Consider the following 26,323-nt stretch of genomic DNA (forward strand, 5'->3'; position numbering starts at 1 on the left):
TCTCAAGTTCAAAGGAAGACAATTATATCCAGCCAGAAATTCTGCAATCCTTATTTGAATGTACATAATTTATATTTATAATTGAAAGTAATTCTACTACAGGTACCTGGTGTTTCCAGAGCCTCTTTCTTTTTGGCATTAGCTTTTGCATTTATGTCACAGGTGACATGATAAAATGAAAACAGAATGTGGTGTTTCTTATGGAGTTGAGTGGGAAGTTCAATTTTCACCTGAAATGTAAAATGTTACACCTCACTTTAGTTTAAAAATTGATTAAACCAGGCATCAGAGATGGTTTAAATGAGTGACACAGAGTTCTAAGTACAGACTGCCTCTACAGGCTAATGTTTGTCTGCATAGGTAACAGATGCTTATGGAAACTGTTTAGAATTATCATCGATCAAGTTTAATTATAGCAGCTTTTTTCCACTCTGTCTTGTGGATGAATATTTGCATTTATGATGAAAGAGCATAAGATGAAAAAAGACAGAACTAAAGAGTGATGGACCTTGCTTAAGAGTGATCCCCTGCACTCTAGGAGCTATGAAGAGCCATCACTAATCTCATATTTTCAGCGTGACCAAACCAAAAGATAAAATAGTATCTGCTACTGCTTCATTGTAACTTCATGGCAAAGACCAAGTAACAAAGACTAACATTAAAATAAATTTTTATATATGATTTCTGCTCAGCCCTAAATACCATACAATAACATCCACAAATCTCTATAAAGTTTGAGGTTGAGATATTATTAACCTATTGGAATAAAAATACAAAGTAATCAGAACATGTTATCATAGGAACTAATTAAAAAGACCCCTTGCCCTTGTGAGCTATTATTAAACTTATCCAAGCTAAACCTATGATTAAAGAAAGGTTTGGAAATTGTTGATAAATGCTTCTAGTGTTAAATCAGCTTGTGATTAAGAATCCAATACCATAAACATAGATATGAAATGGGCATTCAGACATGGAGATTAAGACAACTTTCTTGATAACACACTACAAACTTTTCAAGACTGCACTTGCTGTACTAGGAACACAGACAAGTCTGTCTGAATTCAGTTCTTTGTTCAAGTCGAAAGTAATCTGTCCAAACCAGATGGCTCAACTAGCAACACATGAAGGACATTTTTAGATGTGTTAAAAATGAAAACACTGCTTGCAAAGGAGTAACAGTGGGTTCAAGATCTCTGAAGATGCAGTGCTTTAAGTTTTGCATCAGATCCTAAACATGAATCTTACAATTGATACTTCACATGTAGTTGTACATTATCTGCAGCTCTTGCCCCTGCCATTTTATCAACGTTAATTTTTAATGAAAAAGGAAGGCTTTTTTCAAGATCAAGCCAACTGTTTGGAAAACCCTGACTACACACTAATGCTGTTTGCCAGCCTTATCACTACACATAAAGCAGTAGTGGAAAATCCAGAACATTCACAGGCCATCAAACACATTAGTCACTGAAAGCATGGATGGAATTAAGTTCACCTGCAGAAAGCTCTGGGAATCTGTACTTGGCATTGGTGAAACAAAGATGCATGTGCAACCAACACTTGGCAATTGCCAACATGCAAACTCTATTCTGTAGCTGCATCCTCAAAAGCACCAGCTAAATGACTTGCTGAAGTCACTACACGACTGTACATTCTGTGCAGGCCACTAGATCAACAACAATGCCCCAATGCAGGTCTTATATCTCAGAGAGAGATTTGTTCTGACATTTGACTCCATTGGCATGTTTACTGTTTCTATTAAATTCAGAGATGCAGCTGGACCCTTAATGTATTTCAGTCATGCATTTTAGGAAGCTACACTGTTCCTAACCAATTCTACAGCATCTTAACTGTACTCAGAACATCTTACAAAAAGGACTCACTGAGTTGATTTAAGAAAAACAAAATGTGAGATTCTGTGTAAATCTACATAGCACACACCCATCCAGAAACACAAGCAATTGTAATAGAATTATTCTTTACATATATTTTTCTGTCTCATTGGCAAACATATGGGATTGGCAGACATGTAAAGAAAGAAAAGGCAGACTGACCTCATCATAGAAATCAGGATTCTGGGAGTGATGTAGCACAGCGGTGTAGGCTGCCGTTGTAAATAATGGTCCACCTGGCTTCCCATAAATACACTAAGAGAAGTAACATGTTTCAATTACATTGTGAGATTCTGCTGATGATACTAGTCTTAGTATATCTAATATGCATGTACATTGATAAGAGTATAATGGAAGATTGATAATTACATTGATCAAATATTAAGAGAGGCATTTAAAGTGCTCAAACCTGCAATTCTTTATACACAATTCCAGTAATAGTCCAGTGATTTTAAGGAAAAGATCCTATGCCCCCCTAAGGACTGCAGACTCCTTAGATTTGTTCCTTACTGTTATGTGTTTCAGAGTTTTCTGTGTAAAGCCTTACAAAAGCAGCTTTCCTTTCATGCAGTTCCATACATGATACAATGCATTTACTGACTTTTCAATGTCACAAAAGCTACACCAGTTAACAAACTATTCACAGAGGCTCTTGAGTGATGGCAATTTTACTTATTGGTGAGGAAACTACAGTACGACCATACTATGCAATAACCCTCAATAGCAAAGTTAGGTGTAAGGTTCTAATTTAGTACCTCACTTTTTTCAGTCAAGTGTCCTGAGCTCAGTGAGCAATGTAGGGTAAATGGAAAACTTTAGAACAAGAAAGTTGCACTGTCAAAAAATGGTGACGTTTTCTAATCTTGTCTTCTTTTCCTCCACCAGTCAGAAAGACAGCACTGCGAGCTGGAATCATTATAACTGGCTGGGATCAAAAAGAACCAAAGTGCAAATGTAAAAGGATGAATGACAACATTCACTCTTTAACTGTTCTGGGTTAGCATAGCCCTGGTTCCTGGGTTTTCCAGGTAATGACCTCAGAAACACTGTTCTTGAATATTCTTGTTGTGGCTCACCTTCAGTGGCTTTGCTCCTTCTTTGTCAGAGCTTTTAAATTCAATGCACACTGTTATGTTCCGTGCCTGAAAACACAGAAATGTAATAAAGCTTAGATCAGACATAGGGTACCTGTAAAAACACAGGCAAATGATAAGCTCTTCTTAAAATCTAGGAGAAACATGCAGATGGTGTATCAACATTTAAAATGCCTTTAAGTCACAGGGATATCACTAGAAATAATATTTCCAAGAAGAATGGGCAAATGCAAGTCAGGTTTCAAACTGACTGTGTAGAAGCAAATTTTAAACTGATCAACACTTACCTGTGTCTTGTCCTTAACTAATTTTCAATCACCATGAAAATACAAGTAGTACTCAAGTTTCATTTAAGAACTACAAATACCCAGATCGTTTTATCTGCACACATTATTTCATTAAAATACAGGCCTTCTGAAAATTATGAAAAAGCTATTACCACATTATCTCACTTATCACTGATACAACTTCAAATTAATCTACAGATTCAGTTCAATATAATTGTACCAATGTTTTATGATTGCAAAAACGAAGATCAAAAGCCAAGTCAGTGACTTGCACCACCAGTTTCCCCTCGTTTGTGAGGACTACTCATTCATTTCATTGAGAGCTCATGCAAGACACTACTACCCAATGTTGGTCTGAACTGGTCACATACTGTACCTTGTTGAAGTATTTTTGGCTGTCGTACTTGAGGTGCTTTGGATAGATGTATATTTGGTTCTTGTATTCTCTGTAAGGTCGAGAATATTTTGTTGACTCCTGTACAAACTCCTCAACTTCCACTGTAGGCTGGTGCTCCTTTATGTCATTAAAGGGCTTGACTGGTATAAAAGATGAAGTTACACAGTCTCCAAAAGAACAGAAAAGAAAAGCATCACGTTATGTTTGTTTTTGCAGTCTTACTACTAAGAATAAGCAATATTGAGATTGGTATGAGTAAAATCCTGCCTTAACTTGCAAAGAATAAAAATGCTATCAGTCAAATCCTGCAGCTGCATCCATGCTACCTCAGAACAATTACAGTATATCACCATGCTTAAATGCCTTATCTTATCTGAGTTAAACAGTACATCACTAAAACCTCTTTTGACACACACAGTACATCACTAAAACCTCTTTTGACACACACAGTGTTTGATGGCATTTTATGGCATTTCAGCACCATTGATACATGGGCAGTTTCAACAGAATATTCTGAAGAGATGCTGTTCCTAATTAATTTTACAGCTCAATATCTCATATAAGGTTTTCAATTATCTAATAATACTGTAAACAAAATGAAGAAGTGAGCAGTGCAGAACTAGATTAAGTATATGATGTAACTGGGATAACTGAAATTAGATAAAGAAACAGAAGATGAAAATAAACACTTGATCACCCAGACAGAAAGAGGTTAAAAACAAAGAGTGTATACTCTGCCTCCCTGTGCCATTAAATTAGTGAGCCATTTGACTTCAGCATGAAGAACTTAAGGGCTATTTGCACAAAAGCAGCTGAGAAGGGTCACCAGCTTAGGGATGCCCCAAGCTATTTCTGTGAAAAGCTATCTGAAGGTCCTGACCACAAATTAATTTCTCAAACCTTACAATAGCCACAGAAAAAGCCTATCAATTTGTAGTGAGGAAGATGAAAGATGCTAGTGATCCCTCATACACACCTTTTTCTCTCTCCCCCTTTGCTAGAGCTACGAGAGTTTGGCTTTCCCCCATGCAGTAGAAAAGACAGAAGTTTTGTTTCAGGTTAAACATGGTTCAGCCTTACCCCTTGTTGCACCACTGGCTCCAGCTCTTGTAGCTATAGCTAGTAAAGTCTTACAAAAAGCAAAGACCTAATTCTGTTGCCTGACACAAACTGATGGCAATGTGAAAGGTAGTGTTGGTCCCCAGAGACACAACTGTCCTGGCAAATTCTTCACCAACTTCCTTTTCAGCAGCTTTTCTTGGCAATAAAGGATCTCAGCATCAGCCTAGAGTGACTTATTTTGGGTGGGAAGGAGGCATTAGAACTAACTATTGCCATTTCAAAACTTGAACTGGCTGAAGTCAGGAGAGTTTTTGTGCAGGTTTTAATGAATCCTACAGCATAGAAGCTTTCTGGTAGAGTTTTAAAATTATTTTACAGCCTTATTCAGAATAAGATAAATTTTACCAATACAAAAGGAATGTCCAAGCTGTTACTCTTTGGAGAAAGATGATTTTCATTGACTTTCCACAGGAAGTGGGCACTTTACTAGCACATATCCTTTAAAGCCAGACTTTCACACGACCACAGTACACACCAAGTCAGGTTAACAGTACAAGGCTGAAACTGCATTGGACCATTTTGCCTACTCTGAGCTATCAGTTACGTTTACTTTCAAAACTAAAAATTGCTTTTGTAACATTAGTGAAATTTTAGTTTATCTTATACCATATGAAGATGGTACAAAGATGTGTGATGACAGACATTCAGTGAGTCTGAGCTTTTTGCAACTGTGGGTCACAGGAATGTGGCCCTTGAAACAGAACATTTAAAAAGAGAGAAAAGGATCCAGTTAGAAGAATCAATCTAAGCAGTTGCTGCAATGATGTCAGAGTGGCCTCACAATGAAGTCCTCCATCTAGTCTGCATTCTTGAAACCTGCTGCATGTCCCATATGTGCTAATTCACTGAGGACATGAACACCACAGCCCATCAACAGTGAAAGGCCATTAACCTCAAGCTAAAGAACTCCACTTAACTCTTTGGCCTTAGAGATCAAAAAGTGCTCCTTGAACCTTGATCATGTGTGGATTCAGCACGTTTTGTTGCACATTGCCTGGGTGTATCTGGCCAGGTACAGAATGAAACCAAGAATAGCCTAATTAAATGAAAACAAATCAAGAACATTTCCCTGTATGCATTTTTCTCTACAACAATGGACACTTCTACCAGAACTGTTTCAAGGCACCAATTCTGGCTGGAAAGGCTGTGACAATGTCCTGTTTACTTTTATTACTTAAATGAAAAGTGGAATCATACTTGGATGTTCCAAAGGAACACAATCAACTGCAATCTCCAAACAGCCAGGTATAGTCTGTATTTTGCTAATCTTCTCTGCTCTGCAATGACAGAAATGAAAACATTTTAGAAAACTAGAACAAGGGAGATGGGAACCATCATAGTAATAAATCTAAAATGAAAAGCAGACACTGATTAAAGATATAAATATGTATTGAGCACATTTAGAATACACTCATTGGCTATTAAAATCAAATCAAGTGCAATAACAGGAAAGAAATGTGGTTGGGTTTTGTGTTTGTTTCTTTGTTTCTTTCTTGGCCTCATTTGTGCCTTCTTTTCACAAGTGATAATACTTGTGAAAGCATATTCTGTAGAAGAGGAAGAAATTGATGAACCAAACCTTGTAAGAATTAACTTATCCACTTTTTCTTTCTAATATCTGAATCAAATTTCCTCTAAAAGTAATTCAGTAACCATTGAGACGAGAGGAGTTCACAGCATCATGGCTTCTGCAAAAACCATCCAAGATACATTCCTGGTGCCCAAGCACTATGAGAAGTGCCAAAACTGTGACTCTAAATTCCTTTTATTTAGGATATGTTTTAGACAGACAAAGCCAGCAGTGACCCTGGTAAGAGTAGTGAGAATTTCAGTAAAGTTTCCTAAACAGTAACAGTAAAATGGCACAAGAGATTAAGGAATTCAATCCCTGTAGTTGACACTCAGTCTTTCTATGATCTGATTTTATATAAATGTAACAGAAGTAGTTAATTAGATTAAATCATTTAATGACACATTTAGAGTAGAAGTGTCAGGAAGAAATTAATGGTTCAATTCTCATGTCACTTATCCAGTATAAACAAAGACTCTGCTCTAGAGTGAACTTGATTTACACCTGGGTAGAGACTATCCAGCCAAACAGCTATTCACTAATTTACACACTGTCAAACATTTGGAGAAACTTTTTCTTTCCAGTGTCCACTCTGCAGTTTGTCATGGAGACTCAGACAAACAAAAGCAAGAAGTGAGGAAACCATTAAAGACAGCTGTTTTTCTTTTTTCCTCTTTTAAATTCTTTTTTCCCTAAGATAATTTTCTCTTGTTGGTTATTTCACCTGCACCTCCCCTCATGGTAACTAATTTAAGGAATCTTTAGGTTATTATTATATTTACTAATGTACCAAATGACATTTCAGTTTTCCTGGAAAGTCCAACCTAAAGCACTCTTTGGCAGGTAATAAGCTAATGTGAAAAACAGGAATTTAATATGGTCACTTCAGCACACTGTGTTAAATGAAGAAAAAACACTGTGAAAATTATTCTGCACAGCTTTATAAAAACTTTTATTTCTTCTCAAACCAAATTGAAAACTGTTCCTTACCTTCTGTATTCTGCTATTAATTTAATCAAATCTTCCATGGAAATCTTATTACTTTCTTGCCTGAATAAAGGTGAGAATCGGGAGTCTCTGTCAATGTTTCCCTGATTATCTTTAAACACTGGTCTATGAAGAAAGAAAAATTACACCTTTAGAAACACTCACCCACACATATACTTGAATATTTGAAATTGTCATGTAGTCTTTTAGCAAGTTTATGATACAAATTCCTACACAAAGTCAAGGGCTCCGTGCAGGGTTTTACACAAGAAAGCTCTTCTGAGCAGCACATTTGCAGGAGCAAAGGCAAGTACAGTTCCCTTGCATGAGCACATCCTGCAAGGACTTACAACCTTGTTTGATTTGTCACGATGCAGACCTCCGTTTGGAATTGATGGGGTTTCATGTTGTGACAGATCACCATCAAGTTCAGCATACACCATTTCCCCCCACCTTTTGAAGGAAAGTCTCTCTTGGGAAAGCTGTAAGCGTACAGCATGTCAGTGGAGCCAGCTCCCCACTCCCACCTGCCCCTCCTTCCTCTGGGCTGCAAGGCTGCCTTCTCCAGCCTCTCAGGAAGCCCTTGGGGCAGCCCCAGAGAGACCATCCCTAGGTATGAACCACCACCCCTGAGCCTGACTGGGCTTTATAATCTTGCTTGCACACCAAGGACATGACTCCTCACTTCAACAAAGAGACTGGCTCCTTATTTCAAGGAAGCATTTTGAAGAACTAATTACATCAATAGGTAGTTTCACCCAAGAACCATGGTAATTTTAAGTAGCAGAAATCATAGCAAGATGTCAAATCCCAACCACTACATTTCACCATGTAAAGGAACATATGCTTTTGCAGAACCAATTTACAGATCTCTACTGAATTTTCATATGCAAATCTGTTCTGTGTCCTCCAGAAGCATGACACCAACTCACTGGATCTTTGCTTCCCTTCACAGAACAGGGTTGTGGAGTATCAACTAAATTTTTGGTCAACCAGTGAAAAAGTGCCAGACAGAAAAAAAAAAGGATACACGTCTATAAATGGGAACAGTATGTATAGGCTGTTGTGCGCACGGGAAAACATTCCCAGGTATTTCCATTTCTGCTCCTTGACACTTGCTGGCTTTCATTAAGACATTGTGCCAGACAGAAAAAAAAAAGGATACACGTCTATAAATGGGAACAGTATGTATAGGCTGGTGTGCGCACGGGAAAACATTTCCAGGTATTTCCATTCCTGCTCATTGACACTTGCTGGCTTTAATTAAGACATTCTAGTGCCCTTTGTATATCCCCAAGGGTCACACATGCTGGCTGGACTGGATAATGTAACAGCTACCCAAAGTAATGAACCTTGGATTCAACCGCAGTATGCAAAAACATTGCTTAACAAAAGTAAAATGTTCTTGACACTAAGTGCTGTTCTGTGAATCATTTGGCCAATCTTGCTTCCTTAATTTACTTCTCTGTTCCACTGCCAGTGAGAAGAAGAATTGATGCCAGCACAAATTGTTGCCAGATGCAAAGCAATGGAGCAAACCTTTGGAAAAGGATCCCAAGGATAAATACAAATGCACCATGCCTTAATTTAATGAACTGAGAGAAGCACCACTATTTCATTTATTTCTAACTGTAGAGAATAATCAACTCTCTTCTCTCAGTTTTTTGCTTCCAGCAGTTAGAGGGAATTAGGTTCACACCAACAAGCCATGTTAAAAATGAGAGAAATCAGACCTAATTTCTGGCAGCCACCACTTACTTTACAAATCCTGTTAACAAGATTTAATAGTTATTACAGTATTGGTGAAACCGTATTTCTTGGGCTCAGCAGCGCTTCCTTCTCCAGACAAACAGAGAGGACTAAAACACTCAGCAAGTGATTCCCACTGTGCCAGCGGGCTCTGCAAGGTGATGCTGAGCAAACCCAGGCGCTGGTGGAGCTTATGAACCAATTTCAATGCAAGTTCCAACAGCAAGGAAACCACTGCTCAGCACAGCAGGGTGGAGGGACAGTTACCAAAGTGCTGGGAATGCTCATAGTATAAAAGGAAAAAAAGACAGGTCTGTGCTTAAAGCAGCTCTCTGAAGATCAGCACACTGAACACTGCCTCCTGGGAGACTCAGGGTTATGTCATTGTCACCTCCTTCCCTCTGGCCACTCTGTTTTGGAGTCAGAAAGGCTTTACAGAGTCCTCCTGCCTACAAACACTCCTCCTCAACATCAGTGATCTCTGGGTATCATATGCTCTGCCTCAAGAACCACTCCTCACCTGTTCAGCAGCACATCCCTGCCTAAATAATACCCCCAGGACAAAATTAAAGGCATGGAACCAGATCTCTGCAATACAAAGTAGTTACTTTTATCCATCCAAGTTACACACAATTCTCCATTTATGTAAAGCTCTTGCCACTACAAGGGCATTTCAGATGTCCATTGAAAATAAGATAACCCTTAAAACCAGGTATGTTCATCCACTCAGGGAAGACAGATAGCTTTCTGCTGGTCAAACTACTGGTGTCTCCATTCCCTTGACTCATTGAAGCTGAAGAACTGCCAGAGAATAAAGTATTCTGTGTATTATGTCTGCAATTACATAAATGCAATCTGACATTTTGCTACATCCTTTCAGGCTGCTGGGCACAGGTGAAGCAAGAGTGCTCCTTGTCACAGTGAGCACGCTGGAAGCATTTGAGAATGATAACTGTCATATCGAGGAAAATGAAATACAATAAAGAACTTATAACAATCCAGGAGGCCAATATTTGTCTACAGTATTGATGATTCCTTACTACTGGTTAGTTATTTACCAGAGATTCTAATAAGAAAAATTTCACAGAACTAAAATTCTGAAGAGATTCTAAAGGTGTTAATTTAGGGGAAAATAAATTATCAGGTTTCACTGAAGAAACTGAAACCTCACCTCAGTATTTAAAGTGTTCCTTTGATTCTGTTATTCTGACATTGCTAGCTGATAGTCCACAACCATAAAGAAAACCTATAGAACGCTCATAATTTAATGTTACAAAAGCTACTTTTTAGGTAGTGGTCTATGATTTCTGGAAAAATTGCTCACCCCCACAGTTCTCGGTGAGATCTGCACCTACTGTAACTCAGTGCAGCCTCACTGCCTTCAGCAACACAGACCTACACCAGCTGAGAACCAAAGCAGCAGCTGCACAAGCCATTAAAGGGTTCAAACACTAGTCCCTAAAATGTCAAGTGTACAAGGGTGGAGAATGTTTGAAGGAAAAGCAGAGTGTAAAAATTAATCTGAGTGAAGTTTCCCCACACCTATGATACGTAGCTTAGGCATGTATTTGTAAACTTTGGCAGTTGTGGCAGCAATATGAGAAGGGAAGATGGATTTGACACAGTGATTCTAACATACACTGTAATTGTACCTGTGAGAGCAGAGAGACACCAGATCCCACCAACGCCAGCAAGACATCAGGGAGGAACCCTGAATCACGCTTTGAACGCCGCTAACAAACCAGACGCCACAGCAGCTAATGAGGAGTTTCAGTCACATGCACAATGCCCAGCTGTCAAGATTTTGGCTTGCTGAATGTATTTGTAACAATCGCACTGGACCATCTGTAACTGCTTTAAGGAGGAAAAATTTCCACACAAAACCAGGACTGTGGTGAACGCCAGAATGAAATAACTGGAAAATCACATTTCCAAACCCAGGGTTTTGCTATTTATCATAGTCAAACCATTTCCCCCCTGTAGTGCAACAGCCTCCTGTGGAAACTTCTAATTTCAAGATCTGAAAATAGAAATAGATTTTATAGAGCTGAACTGTACTTTGCTTTTACCAAAGAGAGTCCTGAGTAATGCCAAGACATAAACAGATGTAAATGAGTGCAGAATTTGACCCAATGAACTAAACAAATGCAACATCACTGATGTCAACAAGTCCATACATATGGAGTATGTGGTCAATGATTTTTAAACTATATTATCTTACAATGTGACTTATGTTAAGAGATGATAAATCCAAATATATATTCTGTAATAATTCTACAGATGGGAAGAAAGCTTTTAAATGGTATGGGTAGAAAAGCACTGAATTAGGATGCCATCCAAAAATACTGCCTACGGGAACTGAAGGATGTCCACAAACATGAGTTACGTCCTCTGCCCACGTGGAGGCCATCCCTGTAATGCACAAACAGTATGTCTGCAAAATATTGAACTCACCATGTATTCACTAACACTGCAAGCATATATTCCCATTTACATTCGGGAAATCACAGCCAGAAATATTGGCCAGAAAAGCATAATTAGGAGTTATTTGATCCTGTCTTATGGAAAAGAAAAACACAGTATGATGTGGACATCTTTTCAATTTTATTTTCTAAGACTCTGGGCTGCACATTGAAAAAGAAGCTTGAAATTTTGGGGTGAATACTCAGTGAAAAAAGTATTGTAATCTCTGACACTGAAAAAGGATGGGACTAGAACCAAGAGTTTCCACTGACAAAAAGTCTCAGAAATTAGAGTGAGGACGGCTCAGATTCCCAGATATTCCCATTCCCACTGAGCATCAGCCAAGCAATCTCCCCTCAAATGGAGCTCTATTGCTCTCATTCTGTCTTATGTCCTTTGCCACATTCCAGCCTGCACCAATTAACCTTTCTGCTTGGAATTAAAAAAAAATCTGTTCAAATATTCACTCAATAGTACTGTGCTCCATTTTGATGAGTAGCAGTTAAGTAGAGCAATCCATCTACAGAAAACACTTCTGCTCACATGGCTGTGCTGACTGGAAGCTGATGCTATCATATACCATGGTACTAAAATCACAGAACTCACATGTAGGTTTAACGATTTATTAGTCAAGATTGATCTAATCCATATTTCATTCCTTACTCCAGATTACTGTGGCTCGTTATTACAACATAAATTTATCCAGTTATAACACTATGGCTGAGATGCCCAGGGAGTTGCCAACTGGTATTTTAATGATAAAATATCTGAAATTACAGTCTTCTGAAAAGTACCAGTTTCTGAGTGCATCCTAGCTTGGCAGGCATTTAAGGTGCTATCCACCTTACAGAGATAGAATTAAAACTTCCTTCATGTCTGTTAGGCTTCCCTTAGGCAGAGCATGTGCAGACCTGCAGCTCCAATGCTAGGCCAAGACCCAGTGCTCTGGAACTGGGAGCAGTGCAGCCACGGCACATGCACACCCCAACAGCTGAGCACCAGCACAGCCCCAACCCTGCTTCTGCCCACACCCTGTGAAAGGGAAATGCAGTTCTTTCAAAATAAGCAGAAAACCTTTCTGTATTTCTGCTTTTTGTTTGGCAGGAAACGCTCCAAGATAAGATTTGCTGGAGATGCAGAAGAATGCTTTAGCCTCCTCCACATGAATGAGTGACTGGCCTGACCCTGAACTAGTTTAAATCATTACGTCCTTTAAAGATAGCTACAGGAATGACTGAGTTGCACACCCCTGATGGTGCTGCAGCAGAGCACAGGCAGGACAGAGTTAATAAAAAGCATCAAGTCAGTCTGATGCCAAACCTGCACTTCTTGCTGTTCTACAGTCCGTTACACACTATAAGTAGCTCTGTCAACCCAAGAGACACCCATCAATATAATTTTGATGAATAGTTCTTTGGCTACAAAGAAGTAGTATATATTGAGAATCCTTGAGCTTGCAACGATCAAAACACATTCTCAGCTTTCTCTTGATCATGCACATGCTTCTCAAGTTCCTATTGGATATTGACAAAAATGTCCATAAAAAAATAAACGAACTCTTCAAATGGCCATACTTTACTGTGTCTATCCTCCTTTGCCATCTAAGCATTATATTCTAAACTCATAAGCTTTCCCCTATACACAGCAGAGGTAACTCTGCACTTCTGGTGCTCCATACCTCCACACCAGAAGCACTTGGCCACCTGGCTACCTGTCACAGTCATGGGCAATGCCACAACATGGTACTCGCTCCTCCTTCCCCCCTGCAGCTTCAGACAGCTCTCCATTACCTGGCCTGCCACGGTCAGAACAGAAGCCACAGAGGAGAGGAAATGTTTACATTTGGAAATCAGCAGCTTTCCATTGCAACTCTATTTCAGACCATGATTATTCTTGTAGGAAAATCTTGTGAGAACCTTGACTTTGAAATCTCTCTGGTCATTTTTAGCTCCAAATCACTGGTGAAGCTCATGATAAACTGATATTCTGACAGTCACCTTTGCTACTCCCTGACAACTTCACTACATACACAAAGAAAAGATTTCACCACAGTAACACTTAATGAGAAAGTAAGTGATGTTCAGCTGTATGAAAAATATGGCAATGAAATAATAAAGCTGAAGACATAATAATAATAATAATAAATCTTCTGGGGTCCTGGACCACACAGAAAGCTTTGCTTAGCTGCAGGCAGAAAAAGTGGACAAGAATAAAATGATACAAGTCTAAGAGTAAAGTAAAATAAGCTCTCTAAGGTACTTACAAAAAGAATAAATACATACCTCACTGACCAAGCAAATGGCATACGATATTTCCCCAACTTGCTGCAGAACTGTTTATTGGATTTTAACACTTTCTGTGCACACTACAAAAAAATATAATCTTAATTACTTCATCAATATCATTATAATATCTGAAATGCAGCACTGACTACATGAAAGTACTCCTCTGCTGAAGAGGTTATAGTGTCCCTAAAATAATTTAGCCTGATATTGCCTATAACAGAATACAGAATGCTGGGTGGACAGCAAAGGCATCACAGATGAACATGATGCCACTGATGAATTAAAGCCCTTCACCATCCCTTCAGTCAGAACTGCACCAGTTACAGTTATTTCAGGTTTCTATAACATTCCCCATGCAGATGCACCACCTGCTCTTGGAGAGAAGCAGGCACCTCCCTCAACTTTGCTTATATACGAAGTGCACTAACTTGTAATTTCTAAAATTGTGCTGAGAGTAGCACTCTGCTAAGACAACTAGCAGAGGAATGCACCATGAATGGATTTGTATGTTGCAGACAATATGGTACTTCATTCATTCTATCAGTGGAGCCTGGGCATCTACTTCCTTAGGCCTGGGCCTTCTGTGAGCTTGTCCTGGTCAGCAGTTACACACTGATGAGATTTGTGAGGACAATTTGCAATATCTTCACCTTCCAATAGGCTAAAGATGGCAAATAATGAATTCATGCTCCTGTTACACTACCTTAAAAGAATCAGGATTCTTAATGTAGGGTTCAGCACTGCTGGCAATGTTTCCTGTGAGCACCTTCTCTATTTTCGCCACTAATACGATCTCAGAATGAGGATTACTTATGGAGAAAAGGGCCTGTTGATGAAAGAGAAAACAGTTAAAAATATATAGCAATACTGCAGAAATGAAATACTGCTAGTGGTCTCTGTTGATGGAAACAGTAACAAAACAAAGTCAGACAGGATTATTATCTCTACATACTCAATACAGCCAGATGGAAAATGAAACCTTTGTGCTAGTGCTCAAGTAAGCTTGTGCAAATGTAGCACCTTGCAAACAGATAGTCTCAAGTCAAGATGAAATATGACCATTGATGGAGAAGAGAAGGTAATGCATGGGGTTTCGGGGTAAGGCTTCTAGCAACAGCAAAACATGGAAGCACTTTAAGACAAACACAGCACTGAGCTGTAACTTGCAATTTTGTTTGGCTGGTTTGGGAGAGGTCAGCAAATTAACCTGAAGAGGACAGGAAACATGGGTGGGTTCTCTAAATAACAGCCACTAACTTTTAAAAATTTTTTGAATGTAAGTGGTTTTAATGTCTGTGCAGGGAGCTCAAATATTAAGCACCTTGATACAAGAGGATATTCTTGAACACAAGAACCACTGGTAGTAGAGGTAAATTCTCTGACAAAAATGTATACTGCTACAGACCTAAAATAAGCCACACAAGTCACTAAGTCATGCAAATTACATGTGGAATACCTGTTTTGGGTATTTCAGCCATTCTTCTGGGAACCCCTTGATCTGTGGTTCTTCCATTTCATTTGAGTCTGTATTTTCAACAGTGCCATTTTCTAATGACACTGAGGAACCTGAAATCATCTGTCTAACGAGACAGTGGTTCAAATCCACATGGAAATCAGCAGAGATCTTCCTGCCATCCCTGACATCATACAATGCCACACTCACAAAGAAAGGCTCTACCTGGAGAAAACAGCAGAAACATAATATAGAGGTAACAGAGCAAGGGGGCAAACTCTCTTTTAATAGGTTCCTGCAGCTAGGAAAAAAAAAAAAAGTAAACAGTACTATTTAAAAATTATAAGATTAATTAAAAACACATGCTCACACACACCCCTGCCAAAGTTAATTTTCCAGTGATGTGATTTCAGGGGCTTTGAAAAGTACTTTGTTAAAAATGACCCAGAGCAGCAATTGACAGCTAACTTTGAAACTTGCAGAATAAAAAACAAATGTATTTGTCACAGATATTAGGGTACATGAACAGAGCCCCAGAGAAACATGTTACAGGGTTTTTAAAAGATACATTCAGAGTTATTATAAAAGAGAGAAGAGTGAGGGTGGGCTTTCTAGAGATTGTCAGAAATGTGGCACAAAGATGACAAATACTAAGTAGATGAAAGATCTTTACTAGTGGAACACAAATGTGTGGGTGTTTCATTCTGTGGGAAACACATATTCCATTTTGTTTTGAAACCAAGAGCATTCAAATGGCCCTCACAGTACCCACTTATCCCACCACACAATACCAGGGAATTAAGTCCTATAACTGCAAGTAACCTTCAAATACCCTTCAGAGTTCTGATGAAATAAATCAGTCTCACAACAGAATAGCACCTTCTGAGATGTCTAGAAATCAGCACCTTAACATTTTTTGAGGTATGGAACAACATATGACAGGTACATATAGGCAGCATAGTCTATGTTTTTTCAGCCTCCCTAGCGAATTATTTCATGCCCTTGATACAGTTAGAATGACTTCATTTAAACAGTTATTCCAGTCTGCCATGAGGTATTGATCACATGATACTGAATATGCACTCACTGAAGAGGTCATGAAAAAAAATATTTAAAAAATCAATGCCTTATATGTAATGCATGAAAGTTGAGTTGCCAGGACACTAGTTCTCAAAAATTTTCTGCTTCAGAAGAAAATTAGCTAAAAACTATGAACTGAAAGCTTTTCCCTGTCCTTTTTTTCTTAAAGGAAGAATAAGCTAAATTTTCTCATTTGTCCAACAATCAGCTTTAAAACATTTATTGAAAAGTTCATCAGTTTCATTATTCAATCCAAAGAGATCAAGGGAGGGTGCATGGTACACAGCTTTCCTTCCACCATCTCCTTCCAAAGTAACAGGTACACAGAAAGAGAGAAAAAAGAAGGGGGGGGGGGGGGGGGTGGTGGAATAAAATCTGCATGGAAATCAGAAGTGTTGTCTTGTGTATGTGTGTGTGTGCTTGCTAAATAATTCAGGTTTGAACTGCTCTGAACTTCTGACCCTCACACTTCAGTGGGATGGGGGGAGGGGAAGAAAGAGAAAAAAGGCAGGGAAATAAACAAAGCTTACATTGGTTGAAGGGTCATTTTCATTTTCAGTAACACAGGCCTGGAGATTCAAACTGAGGGATTTGCAAGTTATCAGGATCCTTTTTGCAGGTTTTCCTTCAAATGGTTTGATCACGGAGTTTGTCCCTGGAAACTCCTTTTTCTGAGGATTCAATGACTGAAATAAGTTGGGTGATCCGTTATACATGTGAAAAGCAAGGCATTCCAAAACTAAGCAAGCTTTTAAAGGTCTTGATATCACTGAAGCACATGAAAATCTCAAAAGGTCACTGCTCATATCTTCACATTATCATAGTAAACGAGTGTTCCTAACTTACACATTAGAAAGCAAAGCAAAAAGATTGCCTGATGACATATATAATTCAGAGACAGAATTAGGGACCCAAGTTAGGTTTTCTGTAATTTTAAAACTTATTTTTGTTCCTGTTTACTTACTGCTTCTGAAACTTTAACTTTTAATTTCCTCATGTAGATCAAACATACTTTCAGACTGTATCACCAACACTTAGTTGGTGTTCACCTTCCCCTTCAGACTTTCCCCTTCCTTACACACCACACCACTATTTTAATTTGCTTAACATTTTTCATAATGGTACTAAAAGTTGACTGAAAACAGGTTCAAGTTTGAATACGTACTGATCTTGATTTTACTTAAGTCTTTTTAACTTTTTAACTAAAAATAAAAGTTCCAGTTAAATCACCATTAAGTGTACATTCAGCACAAGAAATAACACTCTTTGAATGAGGAACTCTGACATTAAATTATAAAATTTTAAAAAAAGCAACCTACACTTCTTAAATTTCCAGCTACACTTTTTCACATAGATAGCCTTTTGTACCTTCAACTGTACTGCCCCACTGCTTTTTATATCCATTCATGCTTTTGCAGACTAATTCAGTGTAATGCATAACAATAGGAACACTGTTCTTGGAAGATTCCCAGTCCAAGAAAAAATCTGCTACTGTAATATTTTCAGTTCACTTCAATAATTTGAAGCTTAGCTAGACTGGACTAGATGACCTCCCAAGCTCCACCTTCAACCATTCTGGGATCAAATATGGGCAAAGTCTATATAGAAATCTCTCCAGACTAGAGATAACTCCCCTCACCCTTCAAAGCTGAAGTCTTGGGTACACACAGCTGCTTGCTGAACGCCCGTCTGCTCTGCTGGCCTAGCTAACCAAGTTAGTTCACACCACCTGTATTTTAAAACTTCTAAGAACTTGGAAAAAATAATAAATTACTTACTGCTATATCAGGATCCAAAGAGAAAAGATTTAATCTCTCTGTATTTCGAGAGGCTTTCACTGATTCTTCTGTTTCTGTGATGTACTGTGGTAACAGATAATAAATTAGTTTTCTGCACAAGAACAGAAATCCATAAAGTTGTCAGACTTCTAAATGAATGATCAATGTTTTACTTGAAACAGCACTTCTCATTTCTGCAGTACATATCCCAAAGCACCTTAAAGCTCATATGCTCGTGGAGCAGGGATTTCAGGTCATGATACACTTCTAAGGAATGCCAAAATAGATCAATTAAGTAATTCAAGTTTAAATATGTTACTAAAGAATGTATTGTGTAAGATGTCAGAACAGTGAATGACTGCACTAAAATCACTTTAGGGATTCCCAAGTCGAGGAAAAAAAAAATCCAAGAGACTCACAGAAAACCTGTGTCACAGGGAGGGCAGAAAGAGGAGGAGGGAAGTGCATCTCCGCCTTGGTGTGGCGAGACAGATCGCAGTGTGTCACCCAAAGGTGAAGCTGGTAGTCCTCTTCCCATCCACCCTTCTGCCCCAAGGCAGGATCAGTCTGTTTTATTTCTGACAGACATGTGCCTAAGTTAATAATAAGGTCTGTGATAAAACCGACTCAATGCTTCCTGAAGCCACCTGGTGCTTTCCTACCCTGCCTTTTAAAAGTTGATCCTCATAGCTAACTTTGATAATTTTTCCCCCACTATTTAAGCCCATTCATCAACATGTGAAGCATGCCCTACACATTCCCTTCCCCTTACACAGCCCTCTTGACATCTTGGAAATGTTTTTTTTCTCAGTATAAACATGTTTGATTCCTTCAGACATTTTTTCCACTTTGTTTTTCCAAACTTTTATTTATTTTTCAATCTCTGAATTATTAATGGAGTTCACAGCTTTCCTCGTTGCCTGAGGCCAAGTACAAACCTTACCTGACAGTACAAGCTATGCTCTTGTTCAGGTCCCACTCAACTTTTTATATTTTTACAACATGACATTGCTGACACATTAACTAACAAGCAGAGCAGCTCAGTAAGACCAAGAGCACGACGTTCATTTCCTAACATGCCCCACCCATGGGCTCACTTGCAGAGGCAGGCCCAGATGTGTGCCTAATATAGTGCTTTAGGTAGAAATGGGATGAGATTCACTTGCCATGGACTAGGAACAAGCCACCGATCACTGCTGCAGCCAGGCCTATAGAGCAAGGTGGGGGGGACGGGCATGAACCACATAAAGGATGATACAAGCATCACACAACATGCAGACCATCTATTTTAGCCTTGCAGACCACCAGTGGTCTTTGAGATATTTTAAGATACCTCTGAGATATCTGTGTTAACTAAATTATTGGAAAGTATCTTTGCACAGATCAGATGCTACAGTTGTCCTTAAAAATGTTAACTGAGCTTTTGTATTATCTGGTTGGTTGCTTTGTTCATATTTTGGTGTGGGGTTTGTGTGGGTTTTTTTTTTGTTTGTTTGGTTTCAGATTTTTGTGTTGTGGTTTTGTTTGGTTTTTTTCTTGGTTTGTTGTTCATTTTTTAATTCTAGGTGACCACTTCATATATACAAATACAACCTACAGTAAAATGCAGACCAAATCCTGTCCTCTTTTGCATATACTGCTTTCAGTTGATATTTGTGAGAGTAATATCCTCAAACAGCATTTGACTGCATAGATAGGTACCATCAAGAGTAGCTCTCTGGCAGAAACTTACAAACAGATTGTGCATTCATTTCAAAAAAAGTAGTAAAATATTTCCAGTTTAGCTTTTCATCAAAAAGCTCCTTAGCATCATTTGCAATTATCTCATCCACATGAGGCAGTTGATGAGATCCAGAGGACAAAGCACCTCCCCTGATAATACATGCATCTTTCAATGACATTACAGAAGGCAATGAACAGTTCACAGCTCATTTCCTTGTAAGTCAGACAGGAAATCTTGACTCTCCAAGGGCCAAACTCTTCTGAAATGCAGTTAAAAAGAGTAAATATTTCACAGGTAACTGCAGGGACCAGACCCTTACTGACTTCACAGGTCTAAATCAAAGCACTCTTGGGAGTACCTACTGTCTTTACATCCACTGGAGCTTTTCTCATATAACCAAAACCATCAACTGTTCAGAAAGAATATTATCCCTGCCATTTGTCATGGCTCTAACAATCACAATGGGCTGTGCTATATTTTCAGACCTTTCACAAAATTAATGATTATCTCTTGGCAGACATTTTTCACCTAGGTAGCACTTTCCACTAAGCCTGTAAAGATAAATACAACATCCATTACTTTTGCAAAGTCTGGGTGCAAGGCGTTCTCTGAAGAGTCAGTCTCCTCTTGAGAGCAATCATAATTCATGGAAACTTCTGCTGTGTCTTGAAAAGAATAAAAAAAAATATGCAAAAAAGATTATTACACTTGCTATTACCATATGGTTTAAAAAGAAAAAAAAAATAAAAAAATGTATCTCTGTGCTATTTCTTTTTATTTCCTTTAGTATCTAAAGACTAGCAAATGGAAGAGATACTAATGTAAACCTCTGTCCTCCTCAACCTCATCTCCCACTGGTACTAACTGTAACTTAGTCTATATTTCTGTATTTAAGCTTTCATACAAGAGGCCTGACTCTACTCAGTGAAACATCTGACACATTTCTCCATGACAAATATTCATGCCCACAACAAAGACATTTCCTTTGCTCTCTCGCCTCTTTCTGAGGCAGCACCCGGTGTTTACGTGAACTGAAAGATTTTTGGACTCCCAGTAAAGTGAGTCTTCAATGAGGTGGGCAGGACCTCACTAGCAGTTTGGGAAGTGGAGGGATGGAGTCTGGACTCCATGAGCTGCAAACCTATGGATGCAGAGACCAGCACTATCCAGCAATCCCTTTGCTTTACTTACCTGCCCAGGGACAGTTCTGATTTCACTAGGTAATTCAGCCATTTAGGGTTCTTCTGCCAAGAAAGCATCATGCCTTTTGACAAGTTAACTCCTTAGCACATTTCTGTTGCTCGTTATCAGGGTTTTTACCAGTAGAGACTTCTGTTTTCTGCTAGCCTTATGTCTTTGACCTTTTATGCACATATTGCTTTCCATTTCATTAATATCCCTTATGGGTGGGATTTTCAAAAAGTAGTCCCCTGATTCTGAAGTGCAAATCTTTTGTGCCTCCAAATTATAAAAACATCTTTGGCTACATGAAGAGTATCCTGTCCCTTCAAAATCAGAATTTATTATAAACATTGAAGGCTGAAGCCTTCAATTAGCTCTGAACTTCCCCAAGATTCAAACACACATGGATTCAATGCTTTGACTCGGCTCAGAGCACAAGTAGTTCAAGTATGTATTAGGGTTTCAAGAGTTTTCAGGCTTAGAACTTCAGCTGGGGTTCATCCAAACTGAATGTGGATTTATTATGTGGAGGAATGAGTTATTGTCAGATGAGGAGTGGTGTGTAACAGAGCGTCCAATTCTTTCTTCCACAGTGAAATCATACTAATATGCAAACTCACAAAAACAAGAAATGAAGGCAATAAAACTCCAGGGAAAGAATACTATAGCTGGGATTTTTTATTTTTTATTTTTTTAAATTATTAGCTTCAGATTTTTAAATAAAACAAAACTCTAGAAAAAGAACTGATCTAGCCTCTCTCTAGCACAAACCTCTTCAAAACCTTCAGGCTCCAAAGGCAGTAAACCATAAAGTACTAGCAAGATCATTGACAGTGAAGACTATATTTTAAGAAGAGCTGCATATGCAAAACAGAGCCATGTTACTCCGGCTGAATTTGTGGGGAGCAGCTCTACCTCCCCCACAGCCTTTGGAAAATGATCTGTGGGGAATTAGATGACATTGTTCAGGGACTGCCAAAAGGCTGGTGCTGCTTTGTCAGAAATCAATAGGTGCAGAATACATTACAGGCTCAGGCAGTTAAAATGATTCAATAGTGATATCTGAAGGTTCAGTTTTTTGCATTTGATTAAAAAAAAATAAATGCAAGAGACTATTCACTCTTACCAAGTTTCAGATCAGTGAGATCTGCACTTTTCCTCTCCTGAATGGTTCCCTCTGGATTTATTTGCAGGATTTTGTTGAGAGTGAAAATCCAGTCATCCATATCCTGCTCATTTTCAGCTGCCAGCACAAAGTATGTGAGATCATTCATTTTCAACTCAAAGGCATGTTTCCTAAGCCTGCTATTCTGTTGGAACAAAAGGAAAATAAAAATAAACACTAGCCCTAATTATGAAAAGATACTGAAAAAGGCATCAGTAAGATGGACGTATAAATGGCCACTCCTTAAAAAACAACATTTAAGCAAAATTAAGTAGCTATAAAGAAAAACCAAGTAGTGTGTTATTAACACAAATTTATGTCAATTTATTGTTAGGCCTTCATGTATTTAAGATCTTCAATGGCCAAATATTTCCATTTAGCCATAGAAGTGTAAGACTACGGGTTATAACACTTCAAACTACCTTGGGGAATACCTCCCAAGTGGAACAATGGAAGACCATGGATGTAAAGGGACAGCATTGCTACACCAGTTGTAGCTGTCTGGTCAGTACACCAATAAAGCCCAAGTCTCCTACACCTCACCAGCACACCAGACACTCAAAAAGATCCTAAGTAGTGCTAAGTCATATCAACAATTCCACAATGGGAATAGGACCTAGTTCACCAAATTCAAATTAGCAAGCAAAGTCAGCATGTGGACACAAACTCAAAACTAATTAAGAACAACCTATAAAATCTTCTATTTTGAGATATTTACAGATGCTGCTAACAAGCTACCTAAAGGTAACATTTTCTGAACATCTCATGAAGTTAGAAACATTGTGGTTATGATGAGAATGTTTCTACATCATTCTTTTTATTTTTTGTAAGAGCTTCTGGATTATTGAGTTTAAATCTGGAACAGAGATTAACCAGTAAATCTCTCCAGAAGATTGCAACAAGACAAATTCCTCCATGTGAAAATATTACAATGGGTACTTCCCAATGCTGCCCTTGTGTCAGAAGGATTCTAAAGACAACTAAGGTGATTTAAACAATTCTTTGCAGGAGGCAAAAGGTAAGGCACAGAGCTGTTCAGTCACTGCAAAGTTACCCTTCTCAAGTATAGAATAACACCCAATGCCCAATATACTGGCAACAGTTAAAGTTCTAAGATCTGTATCACCAGACCTTACCTTCAGAAGATGGTTAATCCATCAAGTTCTGTCACAGGGATTAACCAGTGCTTACTTACTGAAACAGCTAAATAATATTAAACAGAGTGGTAAGATCTAATAAAATGTTCTTCTTTCTTCATGTGTATCAAATCAGTGAGGCTTTTGTCTCTGTCTTATGGAAGCAGTTCCATCAATTGACTCTCTTCCTTGTTTAAATCTGAAAGAACCCTTAACATGTCCTACCCCCTATTGCTTCATTAACATTTTACAACTGGCTATGGAAATCAGTGTCATCACTTTATATTCAATATTCCAGAAAATTGCCACAATTTTTTCTGACACATCTAACCTTGGAGCAATGCTGACAAAAAAAACCCCCACAACAATTCATCCACCCCATAACTGGCTGCTTCACTATATTTTATTTTTCTTCATTAATAGTCTCTAATAACATGACAATTGTATCCTGTAGTTCTACAGACTACAACTATGTCTCAGTACAGTCCTATATCAACAAGTTACTAAGTGTAGCTTCTAAGCTAGATGGTGAGATGATAGTGATATTTTTAAGAGGAACAGAGGCAAAATCTGAAACTGATTAGCAGAGGTGGAGACCAAGAACCCAAGACACTAAGAATAAATTTCCATGAACAACTTTTTTTCCAGCAGCAGAGATGACTTAGAAGATTTCTACTCAATCTGTTGTTAATCACTTGCTCCAGTCCTTATATTACATGTCATGACCCAACTCAGGAATCAGTTAAGACTAAACAACTTCTTCTGGAGCTACTTGGGTCAACTGTCAGTGAAATCTTGGCTTTTCAAATTGACCTGGGATTATATGTGTGTATGTGCATGCGTTTCTGTTATTTTTTGGTTCTGCTACTGGAAATTCTCTGTTCACCCAACACAGGGTAAGAATAGGGTTGGGTTTTGTAGCAATTGATTCTCAGTTGTCCCAGTGTTTTTCTTGATCCTGACATCAACTCTAGTCCTCCAATCACTTCATACATTCAGATTAATGGAAAACAATGACTAAAACGTGACTGAAAGCTGGTTTTACTGATATAACATGAGGGCTTGACTGAGCTAGAATTTAACAAAACTATGCCAAGAATCTTGGTAATGGCCATTCAAAACTTTTAAAGATAGAACATATGGTTAAGTGGATTATGTATACCATTTTACCCACCATCTATAAAAGAAAATGCTATGTTTCAATTCATCTTCATGAAGTAGATAGAGCATCAAAATTAATCAATTTCTTATCTCTGTTATGTACTTCCCCTACATACATGTCCATCATCTTGAAAGCAGGAACTGTAACACTCTTAGACATTATCTAACAAAGTAATACATCTCACATGGTGAATCTTCAGAGCCTCAGGGCAGGAAAACTTCAATATCCACTTTTCCATCTGCACTTCAGACTTCTGGCAAGCAGATGAGCTCTACAGCAAAGTCTTGGATTCAAATCTAAAGCCAACTACTTCTTCCTGATCAGTTACTGGGGCTGGGAGGGGGGAAAGAGGTGGGAGGAAAATGTACCATTTCTCGGTTTCTCTGTAAGTCCTTCCACATGGTATGTGGACCTTGAGGTTGACTGGTGAACTTCAGCACTTAATTTCAAGTTTAAAGTTTTTTCCAGAAGGAAATAATACCAGATTCAAAAGAAACTACGGATGAGCTATAAATGAAACATCATGCTAAGTCTACTGCCTGCAGGGTCATTTTTCCAAAGTAGCAGAATTGTCTGGAAATATTCTGTGTTTTATCTGGAGATGGTTTTTCAAGGATGTTTACTAAACTCTAGATATTCAAACTCTATCAAAACGGGAGCTCAAAGTAATTAATAGAAAGTTAAACAATTTATGGTGGTATTAAAACTAATTAAATCAGAACTTCCACATCACTGTGTTCCTCTAAATCTTCAGTTCTACCCAGTTCTTTGTCCATATTCTATGGTCTCCCTGTTTATGGCAACTCTAACCCGGATTTTGTATTTCTGCCCTATGATTCTAAGTTCATCACAGACTTTGATAGCTGATGACACATGCTTTACTAGCCCCTTGGACAGGGCTCTCACTTTTTGATAGTGAAGATTGCTCATACATTGGTGCATCCCATTTTAAATGTCAGTCAAAGAACAGCTTAGGGGTAAGTGAGAGGAGACCATATAGTTCAAACCACCTGGGACAATTTGGAGGAACACTGTAGATTTAGAAGGGAGCTGTCAAAGTTCTGGAGGAAGATAAAAAAGGCTTCTTGAGCTTTTTTGTCAGAGGTTAGTAAAAAAGGCCAGAAATCTTGTGGTCAACACACTTCTGCTATTATGGAGTGTCCCCATAACCCTCTGGAACAGCTTATCAAAATCTGTATCTGAAACAACACTACAGGGATGCTCAGGGCTTAACTGGGGCTATGGCTGAGACCCATCCTGAAAGAAAGCACAAACTCCCAACAAGCAGGAGCAAGCAATAATTTCTAAACAGGATTTCTGTGTAAGAACCTTCTCTATGGCTTCTGCCAGATCTCCAAGCTACCTGTTAGGGTCTTTCAAGCCAATGGGCTGACACAGGCAAACATCATTGTCTCTCTACATATTTATCTCCATCATTTCCTACACCTATTTGGAGAAAACAAAACAAAACAACCCCACACCCTATCAAACTACACAGGAGAAACAGCCATTCCCTACAGAGCTGCCCTATTTTACTGGGTGCAGGAGCAAGGTTCTGGAAGGGGCTGTCAGCAAATACTTATTTCCAGAATGAATTACACACCAATTATTTTTCTTGCTCCAAAGGGCCTGTTTGGGAGTGAAGAGATACTTCCTAACCAATGAAAGATTTTTTTTATCAGGGCTTTTTCCTTGCATGGAAGATTTCTTTCAAAGCAGTCTGCACTAGCACTGTTACCAATCTTTACTGGTTGAGAAGTAAAAAAAAAAAAAAAAAAGAAAAAAATAGGTGCTGTCAGAC

The 26,323-nt window shown here is 38.5% G+C and overlaps 1 protein-coding gene across 1 annotated transcript in view; it reads right to left on the reverse strand.

The window, feature by feature from the left end:
• DOCK10 (dedicator of cytokinesis 10) overlaps window positions 1–26,323 on the reverse strand; it is a 127,779-nt gene that overhangs the window by 43,707 nt on the left and 57,749 nt on the right. The window contains exons 8-20 of the mRNA XM_010001659.1: window positions 22,186–22,369; window positions 20,457–20,542; window positions 18,155–18,238; window positions 16,907–17,062; window positions 15,300–15,521; window positions 14,547–14,669; window positions 13,841–13,923; window positions 7,350–7,472; window positions 5,987–6,066; window positions 3,647–3,834; window positions 2,966–3,031; window positions 2,052–2,144; window positions 107–230 (exon numbers count right to left, since the gene is read on the reverse strand). Of these exons, the coding sequence (XP_009999961.1) occupies window positions 107–230; window positions 2,052–2,144; window positions 2,966–3,031; window positions 3,647–3,834; window positions 5,987–6,066; window positions 7,350–7,472; window positions 13,841–13,923; window positions 14,547–14,669; window positions 15,300–15,521; window positions 16,907–17,062; window positions 18,155–18,238; window positions 20,457–20,542; window positions 22,186–22,369 (1,612 nt within the window). The remainder of the gene's footprint in view (window positions 1–106; window positions 231–2,051; window positions 2,145–2,965; window positions 3,032–3,646; window positions 3,835–5,986; window positions 6,067–7,349; window positions 7,473–13,840; window positions 13,924–14,546; window positions 14,670–15,299; window positions 15,522–16,906; window positions 17,063–18,154; window positions 18,239–20,456; window positions 20,543–22,185; window positions 22,370–26,323) is intronic.

Source organism: Chaetura pelagica, unplaced genomic scaffold (assembly GCF_000747805.2).
Source record: "Chaetura pelagica isolate M959 unplaced genomic scaffold, ChaPel_1.0 scaffold207, whole genome shotgun sequence".
NCBI classification, from domain to species: domain Eukaryota; kingdom Metazoa; phylum Chordata; class Aves; order Apodiformes; family Apodidae; genus Chaetura; species Chaetura pelagica.